The sequence below is a fragment of the Nuphar pumila genome, chromosome 3 (assembly GCF_984573655.1).
Source record: "Nuphar pumila chromosome 3, dmNupPumi1.hap1.1, whole genome shotgun sequence".
Taxonomy (NCBI): domain Eukaryota; kingdom Viridiplantae; phylum Streptophyta; class Magnoliopsida; order Nymphaeales; family Nymphaeaceae; genus Nuphar; species Nuphar pumila.
Window position 1 is genome coordinate 24,447,665 of NC_143251.1, and position 12,866 is coordinate 24,460,530.

Below are 12,866 nucleotides of genomic sequence, written 5' to 3' on the forward strand. Positions count from 1 at the left end.
AAGCAACGAAGTAGTGATGGGAGCGTAGTGAAGCTTGGTGAGCAAGAAATACCGGTGAATGATTATTTCAAATATTTGGGATCCATCATTCAAAAGCATGGAGAAATTGATGGAGATGTAAATCATAGGATAAAGGTTGGGTGGATGAAATGGAAAAGTGCAACTGGAGTGTTGTGCGATCGTAGAATGCCATTGCAGTTGAAGGGAAAGTTTTATAGGACGACTATTAGGCCCGCTTTACTATATGGTACGGAATGTTGGGCTGCCAAGAGACATCATATTCAAAAAATGAGTGTAGCTGAGATGCGGATGCTTAGATGGATGTGTGGAAATACAATAAAAGATAAGATTCAGAACGAGGAGATACGTAAGAAGGTAGGTGTTGCACCCATTGAAAATAAGATGCGAGAGAATCGTTTACGGTGGTTTGGACATATTCGGCGAAGGCCTAATGATGCTCCAGTTAGAAGGTTGGAGAAATGGGAAAATATATTAGTTAAAAGAGGTCGGGGTAGGCCTAGGAAGACTTGGATGGAGATGATAGGAAAGGATATGAATGCTTTGAACCTCACCGAGGACATGGCATTGGATAAAAATGATTGGAGGAAAAGAATTCATGTGGAAGACCCAAAATGAATTTCTTTTTTTGGTTCATATCGCTGACCCCAATTGTTTTGGGATGAAGGCGTAGTTGTTGTTGTTGTTGTCTGAGCTTAGTTTAAAATTTTTATTATTTTTGTCCCTTTCATTTTAGTTAACATTGTAATTAAAGATAGTATAATTTTCTTTTTCAGTTATTAATAAAGTAAATTAAGTGAATTGTTTTGCCTAAGTTCTGTTCTCTGAGGAAACAATCCGACTTGCTACTTTGCAACGAGTGCAAGAACTGGTTTTAAAATTATTATTTGGTGAACAGTTTTTGGTTTAAAAATATTGTTTTAAAAAATTACATTACTTGTCATTTCAAACGCCATTTTTTGCTAAACTGCTATTTTAAACTCTAAAAAATGAATGATTACAAAGTTTTCAAAACTTTCCTAAAAAGTTACAAGTTCAGGATTTTAGGGGCATTACATATAAAGTTGTAAATGCATTGTGAATTATCATTTTTTCATTTTTCGAAAAACATGCTTGCATGTCATAAAGTCTTTGTGCAAAGGATATTTATTACTAAATAAATTATAAAGAACAAATATATGATCCGATCGATGAGATGCTCAGGCATTAGAAGGGGATCCATCCAATCATCATTGGTTTTAGATTTTGGACCTTCTTTTGGTTGGACGGTCTCCCTTCTCTCTTTCTATATCTATAAGAGCATAGTGTCGGACCTTGTTGGTCATTCAATTTTAAGTGAAATCGGACGGCCAACACGGGTCGTATATAAGCCCTAAAAAATGGGCGGCTCTCTACCTGACTCCTTCCCCTCCCTCTCTCTCTTCCCTGTCCCCCTTCCTCTCTCTGCTTTCCACTCCCACTCTTCACCGTAGTGGAGCTCGGCTGACCGATCACAGCGGTGGATCCCCCACCACACCATCATCGTCATCAAAGCTCATTTCCCTCCCTCTCCCTTTGCCATCACTGCATCATCGTCGTTGTCAGAGGTCCCACCGCACCATCATCGTCCTTGGGACCCTTAGTCTTGTTGTCAAAACTCTAATTTTTGTCGAGCTTCCGCTAGGTAGCAGCACCTCTCTCTCTCTCTCTCTGCGAGGCTGGCCTAGCCCTTGCTTGAGGTGAGGCCTCCCTTGAGCCAACCTTAGGCCCGAGAGCCTGCACTGATGCGAGCTCGCCTCGACCAAGGTCCCTGATTGTGTTTTTTTTTCTTTCTTTTTTTTCAGGGTTGAACAAAGTTTATTATAACATTTTAAGGATTGTCAATGTTTAGGAAGTGAGATGAAAACATTAATTTTCTAATACAAAATCCTTTTTGTTCATTAATAAAGATAAGACTAAGCTTGGTGCTTGGTTGTTCAATTGATTCTAAGCGTGTTGGTAAGTACAAGCTCTTTTTCTATAACATATGTGAACTTTGTGATAATTTTTTGCTGCTTGGAGAATGATTGCTTCCTTTGGATAATTTTTTTGTCCACGTGTGATTTGGTAACCACTGCTAATTGAGAAAAGGAGATAGTAGCTTTTGGGTTATTGAACACTTTTCTTTCCCATTTGAAGATAGCCCAAGATCAAATTGCAAAAGACAGATATTCGATAGTACTAGAGCCTAGCCCTGAAAGCAAGCACACTACCTGTTGGTCCCTCATCGTTTCTCTCGTCCCACATGCTTGTGTTAATTGTTCTTTTCTTTTCTCTCTTCCACTTTAGTAATGATCATGAATGTGTGCAACAACTGAAGGCCCAAGATCGAATCCCTCTGCCACATGGGGGCGGCTATTGTTCTGGTAGGGGTCTGCCTAACCCCAGCTTACCTTTCAAAAAAAAAAAAAAACATGAAAGAAAGAGATTTAATTTTTGCTTTAGTTCCCAGTGCGTGCAAAAAGCATGAAAGAATGTGGTTGTGGTTCGGGTGGTGGCTAGAGTGTTGGATGTGGCTATGGCACTTCTATATATACTTTAGTGATTTAGAGTAACTAAAGGCCTCACTTCCTCTCTAATTACATCAGTTGGTTGGTATCAGTCAGACTGCGATCGCGCATTGGTGATGTCTCATAGTTTAAAAATTGAATGGAGAGAAGCCATGGAAGCCTGCATTGATTATGTTGAGTTCGACATACACATCAATCAAAAGCTCAATACATTAATGAAGATGTTCATATCACAAATTCGGCGTTCAGAGAATCAGATGAACGAAACCTTAAGGACGCTGGGCATCACGATGGTCGACAAAAAGTAGCCATGAAATATGAAAGCGTGAATCAACATGTTGAATTCGGGTTGGGATCAATGACCCGGACCACTACTTACAATCACCTGATATTGGGTACTGGACAAACAAAGGAAGTCATAAGTTCATTGAGTCTTGCTCAAATCAGTGAAGCACAAGCAGAAGGGTAAGACTTAGCCGAACCAAGGAGCATATTAGACCCACCCTTGCCAATTGGAAAAGCAAGAGGACTCCGAGGTCAGATAATGGGCGAATCAGGCCAAAATCACGCTTGGTCGGTCGCCAGATTCACAAAGCAGACCAAGGTGTAAACCAACCCGTTGGCCATTGTTTCCCAACCGATCACTATCCGGCTGGTTCGGTGACCGCTGCCAGTGAGAACCCAGCCAAATCCATCCAGCGGCACCCCTCTCAAATAGGCTGGAGGGGCAGCCCGGTGACCTAGGGTTGCAGCGGACGGAATCAACCCCATTGCCTTACCTCGTGTGGTTGGGAGACCACTAGGGATGGCAGTGGACCGGGGGAAAGCGGGGCTCCGACTCCCCTCGCCCCGTTTGGACCGGGGGATGAAGGGTATGAAACGGGGATGGAGGCGGGGATGAAGGTTAAAATCCATCCCCGTTCGGGGATGGAGGCGGGGATGGACGTACCCTTTTCCCGCCCCGCCCCGAGCCCCGCCTCATCCCCGTTTGAACCGGGGATGGAGGACATGAAACGGGGATGAAGGCGGGAGTGGAGGTTAAAATCCATCCCCGCCCGGGATGGAGGTTCTAATCTTGAGGCAGGGCGGGGGTGGAGACCTTGTCCCCCGCCCCGCCCCACTGCCATCCCTAGAGACCACCGGATGAGTTGGTGGTTCGAACCGGTTCGGCCCCATAACTCATCCATCACTCGGTTCACTGACTCAACAAACTGGTTCGTGCTTGTCAGGTCCAAATCGGCCCCTCATATCCGGTTCAACCTGGTTCTTGGACTCAAGACCCTGTTTCAGCGGGTCTGAACCCATTTCAACTCCAGTCATGACCACATCCCTGTTTTTCATCCCAAATCCTCCTGGCTGGATTCCAAACCCAAAATTTGACCTTATTTTGTTCCAAAACTTCTTAAATCTAAACATGCTTGGTTAATATGATGATCCAATACAATATTGTTGGTCCATAAGGCACAAAATAGAGCGCAACTGGAAGAAACACAAGCGGGATCAAACTTGAGGGTGAGTCTTCTCTAACCGGGGAAAAATGATGCAGGAGCAACATCCACACATATCTGGTTCTACAAGATTCAATTGGATCCATTTTGCAGTTTAGATTTTTTTTTTTTAGTTTGTATGTATTGGATCTGCATTAGATTCATATCTAATTAGGAAGCTTATCAACTTATCTTATTTAATGTTTTATTAAATAGAAAAGATAGATTTTTTAGGATTATCCCTCATCTTTAAATAGATGACAGATTTAGGGATTAATCAGTTGATTGGGATTTGAAGTTTAGTTATTTTATTTCCTTTAATTTTTTGTTTTTTTTTGTTTTCTGCATTTTTCCTATTATTTCTTGCTTTTTCTTAGATAATCTTTACTCGGGTAGATTTTCTCGTAAATCGGACAAGTGATTTACATCAGTCTGTCAGGATTAGTTTGCTGCATGCAGGTGAACCAAGTGGTGCAGTTAGCTATGCGCCTAAACTAAGGGTGGCAAGCTGGGCTGGATTTCACACTGTATCTCAAATTTTTCTAACTTCTCATAGTATGTATTCTTTGGTCTAATTCGGGTGACACTGACCAATTTACCTTTCTGCAATTCTCACGCGGCGAAGGAAGAAGACCACAAAATTAGATATTCATGAGATCATCCCATCCTTTTCAGCACCACGGACTGTCACCGGAATTAAACACCACCATTGATTACGTGGGTGCAATTCCGCGCTTGTGACCTCAGAAATTGTCTGGGTGTCCTCCATGACGAAAAACGAATCATTCATGTGCTGACAAACCAATTTACTACATTCCTTTGGTTTTGCAGAAGGGAATTAACTTTGTCAACCTGAAAGCTGTTCTGGTGCTTGGCAAAGACTCTAAGGACCCATCAGTGGTACAAAATATAATGAATCAAGGTTGCTTATTGCAAACACTGGAGACGTGACCACGCCTTCAGGTTAATTAACACTTTTTTTTTTTCAAGAATTGTTTGTTAGTAACGACAATAATAATGCTAATAATAGTACCACATAAACAACCTTACTATGACCGTGACGAGCATTTTATAACCTCACCAATTTCTAAATTGCAACGTTCCAAGTAAATAAATCATCACCGTAATGTCACCATCTTCGTTGGCAGCATCAATGACGGCATCTTTCCATCACAATATCACAATTTTTTGTGTCCTTTTCTTCGCACATCAAGCTACATTGCTCCCATTCTTTACCGCCGTTTGGTGAATTTCACAATACAAGCTTAAAACGCTAGAACTCTCTCTCTCTCTCTCTCTCTCTCTCTCTCTCTCTCTCTCTCTCTCTCTCTCTCTCTCAGTGCATTCATATAAAAAAGCCATGGGGTCCATTTGTTTTTAACAGAGATAGACTTTCTTTCAGAATAAAATATCGGGCTAGCAAGCGTCCTACCTTTCTATCGCGGGTAGACTGACTCTCATCAAGCACGTTCTATCTGCTATGCTAGAATTTTTTATCTCTATGTTCCTGATGTCTATGGGGGTTAGTAAGAAGATAGCTCAGGTAGTGACGCACTTCCTGTGGTCTGAGCGAGGTCCCAACAACAAACGCCACCTAATAGGGTGGGACACACTTCGACTACCCCCAAATAGGGGGGGGTTTGGAAATCAAGGATCCCCGACTGAGGAGTATGATTCTTGTCGTGAAGCAGAGCTGGCTTGCACACCAACCTAGGTCTCCGTGTGCAAGCGTGCTTCTAGCTAAATACGGTGGTGTAGAATCGTTGGTGGGGGCCACAAGCGTACGTCAGCGAACAATGTCAAAGCTTCGTCGATCATGGATCCAAGTATTGTCTGCAGTTCTGTCTCATAATGAAAATGTTGACTCGTAGTCTCAGTTCTTTGGACGCAACTTTGCTCCGAATGGATCTTTTCGCTCAAAAGAAGGCTACCTCGAGCTCGCTCTCCTTCCGTCGGGGGTGGACCGGTTCCCGACGAGCCTGATCTGGGGCAAGTGTCCCACTCCGAGATCATGTTTCCTGGCTTGGTTAATCTTACACGATCGGGTGCAGATTGAAAACTTCCTCAAATCCATCAGATTTCATCTGTCGAGTAAATGTGTGTTATGCGAGGCGGCTGAAGAATCTACATTTCACCTTTTTGGGGAGTGCTCTATTTTTCAAAACATCTTTAAGGTGATTTGGAATAAGTCGGGGGTCAGCGTGCGTCAGGAATCATTCGCCAACGATTTGCTGTGGGGTCCTCAGCCAGTTCGTCATTGCAACAAATGGTGAATTATTTGGCGAACTTGGCTTCTCTCGTCATGGTGGGTCGTATGGATGACTCGCAACAACGCTATTTTTCAGCATATTTCGGCAGTGTTCAACAAAATGGTGAACCTTATTTTGGCGGACGTATACGCCATTCTCCGCATCAGCATCCCTGATCTGCAACACCATCTGCCTCCAGGGACCATTCATGATCCACGGTGATGCTCGTCGCCTAACTGTATTTGTTTCTTGTTTCTTTTTTCCTTTTTCCCTTTCATCTCTCATTTTCTTTTTTTCCTTATTTTTGGGGCTCCTTGGCATGTCTTGGGCCCGTGTTTGGTTATCCGGTAGGTTCAATGTTGGTTGAACCTGTTTTCGTATCGTAATGTTGATGGTTATAATTCGACTCTCTCTCTCTCTTAGTGCATTCATATAAAAAAAACCAGGTCCATTTTTTTTTTGAACAGAGATAGGCTTACCTTTGGGGTTTTCTTCTCACAACAAATTGGTTTTATTAGCTCGACTCGTCGGTAAATTTAGGATGATGCTACTAGAGATAGAACTAGGGTGGCCCAAGGGGGTTGCCGTAGTGAGGTTATGAAGCAGGTGGTCAAGGTTCGATTCTTGCAGATGTCACCTTATTACCCAAGCCGACACCTAGCATAGGCCCTGAGAACAAAGGTCCTAGCCTTGGAGTGAGTTTGACACTTCTGGAACCAAGACCGTAGGTATAGCAAGCAAGCCAGCACGACCAGGTCTTCTATCAGACACGGTTTATTCGAATAACAAATCCGAAATATAGAATTAGGGTAATGAGGAAGGAAATAATCATAAAGGATAGATATATGACAGGAATGCATTTCTCTTTTACTGGCATAGTAGGTTTATCGTGCCTTGCTTTCCTCATTAATGAAATGAACTCCTGTTATTCAAAAAACTTGAATAAAAGAGAGTGCTATAGGAAACAAAGGACCACAAGTTACCTTGATCAAATGCCAAATTGGCCGTACAAGCTAAAATGTCAAATGCCAACAACAAGAACCAATCTGCATTAATTAGTAGCAAGAAGGCACCCACGCTGTCGCAAATACAGCATTGTGACCCTTCCACGTGAGGATGAGGCCTTCGTCCTCCCTCTTTATTCCCCACCCAGCTGCATGTTCAGCCAGCACACGCTTAGCACGTGTGAACGTGTCGTCGCTCATGGAGACGCTGCAAAAGCAGGCTTTCCTCATCCTCTGCGACCACCTAGCCCTGGGTTCGAGCCGCTCCACCCTGTGGAGCCCTTCACAAGCCACAACATTCTCTATCTTCGACCGGATATCCGACTCGTATCGCTGCCTCTGCCAACTCGCTTTAGGTAGAACCGTCTCGACTGCGTCAAGTGGGATCCAGAAGTACTCCATCGAAGACTTCATCCTCTCAACCAGATCAGTGGAGGTGAGGTCCGCATCTTCATCAACAAGGACGAAGATGGTGGGTTCGAGCTCTCTCACCATGCGAAGATACTCATCTCGGAAGCAAGAACCGGTTTGGGGAACCGTCTCATCTGGTACGCAGTGCATCATCATATGACAGTTTATGATCAATGCTTCCTCTGACTTCACCGGTCCAACTAGTGTTGATGCTTGTAGGTGCATGAGCAGGTTATGGATTCCTGATATCACCCTGAACTCGAAGGGCACGTGTCGCGTCCTGGCAAAGTTCACCAACCGGAGACCGAGCTCATCGTATGAAGTGGTCAATAGTGGAGGTATGACAGGGCTTGAGCTAGAGACTGTTAGCTTCAGCAATGGAGGGCCTCCAGGCCTTTTGGACAAGAAGTCTATTAGGGTTGGGTACTGCATGCAATGGGTCACTCCAAAGTCTATGATATGAATCGATGTGTAGTTCTTGACCGCCTCAAAAATTGCAGAGTTCGCGACACAGAAGCCAAATCTGTACCAGGGTGTTAGGTCAATGAAGCAAGCTAGGTCCATGATGTTGAGCTTGGAGGATTCATAAGATACTAGGGTTTGCAAAGCAACACAGTTGGTCGTCCTAGTGACAAGGGCTTTGAGGAAGGCATTGGTGAGTCTCTGGTTGGTGTCACCCTCAGCATTGGCATAATTGTTCAAGACCCACATGATCTGCTGGGATAAGCTGAAGTCGCCATTCTCTAATGCTGAGGCACAGTGGAGGAGGAGCTTCTCCATGCATTTCGTCTCACCGTAGTTGTCATTCCTTCGGCATGGCCCTCTCATCGACGAAAGCCGATATAGTGCAACACTCATGCTCTAAAACTACATCTTTTATATATATTCGGGGGGGGGGAGAGAACATATAACCTGCGCCAAACCACTCCTAAGATTAGAGACCTAGCTGCACTGGCTTTGCCTGCCGTACTTACGGTCATTGTCCTGACAGCATAAAATTCTGCGGGTTTTGATAATGGAAAAACGAAGCATTAGGACATTTTAGTGTTGCCCCCCCTGCATGCACGTTGCAAGGTACGCTATGAAACCTCAACATATTTATATCGCTATGGAAGTTGTTTGGCTTTTCAAGCGCATGAGAGAGAGAGAGAGAGAGAGAGAGAGAGAGAAACTTGCTTTATGTGTTGGAAGTGGGGTTGTCAACCTGTCAAGTTTGGTTCAGACCTAGGTGGAACCAAAACCAGATCTCGTTTGAGATGCTGATTTTGGGTTTGGAACCGGTTCCAATCAGACCCACCATAAGAAACACCATACTTGGATCCTATAAAGACTATATGAACAAGACCCAGACCACACCCGGTAAAATAATATTTTTTTTATCTTTTTTACATGATATTTTGTTTTTTATGAACCAGACCCAGACCATCTAGGCGGGGGGGCATACTTTTTGACAACTTTGGGGTGTCATTCATCTTGACGATGATGGACGGCATCCAAGGTACGTACCTTGGACAGTTTTCTGTCGAAGGCCCCATGGACCTGATCTGCTCTCAAATAAAGAAGGATGCGCCATGAAGAATTGCATACATAAAAAGACTGCAGCTGTGCTTCCTGCTTTGGTTAGTAGAATGAAGTGCCCGTGTTCATGTATGGTAGCTTACCTGAGGCTGCTGTGACGGAGAATCGGTAACTCATGAAGAGGCAAAACTGGGTAAACAAATTAATCTTGAAGGGAACATCGTCAACGTCAAAATAAATGCAGCAGACCAAAGTACTTGTCTGCTTGTGCTCGGATCCATTGAACTAAATTGATGCCGTATAAGCTACGGTCACTGGAGTACTCTACGCCTGTTTGAGCTTGATTTGCTACCAATAGTACGATACTATCTAGTCAACCCACCTTATAAACGTGTTTAATTACAGTGATTTGTTTATTAAGAACTATTATTTTGATCTAGCTTTTCTAATGTACAATTTGATTGTTTTTACTGCAAGAATTTGATGCATCTTAGACCATCGATTTGCAGATTTTCTCTCTTACAAACCTGTACATAAAAAATCTCGTAATTTAATACATGTTCTCTATTTTTTTTAAAGAAGTACATGTTCTCTAATGAAAAGAAAAAAAAATCAAAGGATACATTTTGCACTACCAGATTAGTTCTCAAAACATTCATGATATATATGCATCTTAATTAAGGGCTTGCAAATTTAGCTAAATATTTGTGAAGTTTCTACATGTTTGAGTTACAGGAAGTTCACAAATATAGTTACGTGAATCCTTGAGGTCCGTAAAAAAATTGTGTCTACCTTTTTATAAGAAGGTACGATACTCGAAGAGCATACCGAAATATCGTGCAAACTTCAAGAAATTTGCTCATGCAAAAGTTAAAATAGTCCTTTTAAAGCCAGACGTTTGTGAATTTGGACATCAAGCATATTTTCAAAATGTTTAAAGCATTTTGGTAAATAGGTCATTTTTGTCATACAGTATAATCATTTTTCATATTAAATAAACCATATTAAACACACACACACACACACACACATATATATATATATGAAAGAGTGCACACATCCCTTTTTTTCTAAAAAAGGGTCCTTAGAGGCACTTTTTGACTACTACTAAAGAGGAAAAACACAAAAAAAATTGCCGTTGATCACACGTTCAATCAATAACGCATAAGTGCCTAAAAATCATCATACACTTTGTCTGATGATACACCCTATTATATATATATATATATCAAAAAATAACCATATTGTATGACAAAAATAATGCATTTTTTAAAATGCCCCACAATTTACCAAATTTGTTGAATGGACAATATCATAGGTTTTCAATTTTTGTATTGCTTTTATCCCCCGTAGGTGCGAATTTCTAATTTTCGCACATCATAACGTTGAAATAATACAACCACAGAACTCATCAACAAAACCGCATCTAAGGTTGCAAAATTCTAAACAAGATTGTGAAATTCCAAACAATTTGTAAAACTCGTGATGAGTTTTGCAATGCACGTCGCAAAAATCTTTTCTAGTAGTGTGAAAGTTCGTATCTTGCGAAATTGAGAACAATTATCGCAATGGTATTGTGAAACTCTTTTTTGTTGCAAAATTCTCTATAAATAGTATAAAAGCAAAGCTAGGGCTTTATAGAAACTAAGTTTTTTGTAGTCTCCAACCAGTGAGAAATTATGGTCATCTAAGCATCGGCAATGAAAAGATCGACGGTTCTTCATCACTGAAAAATCATCAATGACGAGTTTTTTTGGTAAGAGCAGCTTATGGTATGGGTGGGTTAGAAAATGAAATCGACAGTCAATTCAATCATGTGGTATGGGGTGAAATATCCAGCATTTTTAAAGCCATCTGCTCTAACCAATAATGATAGCTAGTTAGATGTGTTTTCTCTCTATCAATACAAAGTCGACGTATCTCACAGTCAACGTTCGATCGCGTGGTATGGGTGGGATACTCTATTTTCTCCCAATCAAAGATGCAATGAGAACCAACATTCTTGTGAAAGAATGTAATGAATATAATGTATAAACGACTTAATTTTATGAAAGAATGAAATAAATGCAATGTATGAGTGACTTCATTTTGTGAAAGAATAGAATGAATGCAATATATGAGTGACTTTATTTTGTGAAAAATAGAATGAATGTAATATATGAGTGACTTCATTTTGTTAAAGTGCATGCTTTATTTATCAACCTCTTTTTTGCATTTGAAAGCATTGTTTTTGCAAACTCTGAATTTCAACCTTCTTCAATGATTTTTCCTGTGAATATCTTGTAAAAGGAATTATGAGATTTTACAAGAAAAAAGATTTTTGTAATATCGGTGCAATGCGATTAAGAAATTTTGCAATACTAGAGCCAAATTTCTCTCTAATTTTAAAAAAGTAAACTAAAATTAACATGTACCTTGCAAAATTTCTTCCTGATGCAAAAATCATCAGTTACATAACATGTCTATTCTTTGTTATATATACATTATACACAATTGATTCTAATAAAAAAATTAATCACATGTTAAATAAACAACACATATCAAACAAAGAACAAAATCAAACAACTTTATTCCTTGTTACCTACACAATTCATTCTTATTTTATATAAATAATTCATTCTACTAAAAAAAGAATCAAAGAACTCCATATATATATATATACACACACACACAATTCATTCTCCTAAAAAAATAAAAATCAAACAACTTCAACTTTCATTGCTGCAAGCGCAATGGTAGCCTTCATCAGCTTTCACCCACAAGCACAAGTCCATCCTCCGACTTAGACACTTCATTACTGCAAACTAACCCGAAAGACAACATTAACTGAATGAGTACTTGAACAAAAGAAGCACAATACTAAAAAATATTATGTAAACTACAAAGAAGCATGTCATAGATTACTTTGTAAATGCATCGAATATTCACACATTACTTTTTAATCATGTTTTTGCCTGTTGTGGCTAAGCTCATGACATACACTACAAGAAAAATGTGTATTAGCGATGGACGCTATCCGTTGCTACGCCCTTGCTAATTCGTCGCTACATATGTTAGCGATGGCTTTTGCAATGGATTAACGACGGATAGCGTCCATCGCATAACCCTAGTCGCTAAATTGCGACAGAATTTATCTCTCGCCAATCCACCGCTAAATAGAGACTGATTTGGTTATGCGATGGAATTTAATCAGTCGCTACTATTTAGCGAGGGATACGTATCCGTCGCTAATTTGGCAACGGACATTAGCGATAGATTTAATTTCATCACAAACCGACGACTGCTTTAAATTGGTGATGGAGTAGCGACGGATATTATCCATCGTTAAGTTTTAAAAAAATATTATTTTTTTTAAATTTTCTGAAACTCAAGAAAAATGTCTTGTTATACAATCATATAATCTGCTTATAAAAAATAAAATACACATAAAAAATACATATGCGGGTGGAACAAATGTAACACAAGTTCTAAGTTAGGCAAACTTTAACAACCAAATACAGTCATTGCCAAGTTATAATTAGTTACAAGTATGTCAAAGAAATTAAACAAATGAATCTAATCCCCGTCAAGATTCTGGGCATCATCTTCTTCATTTTGTCATTTTGCGCCTCCCTCTATGCTTACATTAGCTTTTCTACGCTGATCATCTCC

General features: G+C 40.7%; 1 protein-coding gene across 1 annotated transcript; it reads right to left on the minus strand.

Annotated features, from left to right (window-relative positions):
• Window positions 1-7,337: 7,337 nt before the first annotated feature.
• LOC149842314 (GRAS family transcription factor) lies at window positions 7,338-8,129 on the minus strand. Its single transcript, XM_090000632.1, has one exon. It carries the CDS (start codon window positions 8,127-8,129, stop codon window positions 7,338-7,340), a length of 792 nt encoding a protein of 263 aa, XP_089856758.1.
• Window positions 8,130-12,866: the final 4,737 nt, after the last annotated feature.

Bases quoted from the DNA above. Each gene is read 5' to 3' on its own strand.
- LOC149842314 (XM_090000632.1), bottom strand. From the start codon at position 8,129: ATGCAGTACCCAACCCTAATAGACTTCTTGTCCAAAAGGCCTGGAGGC.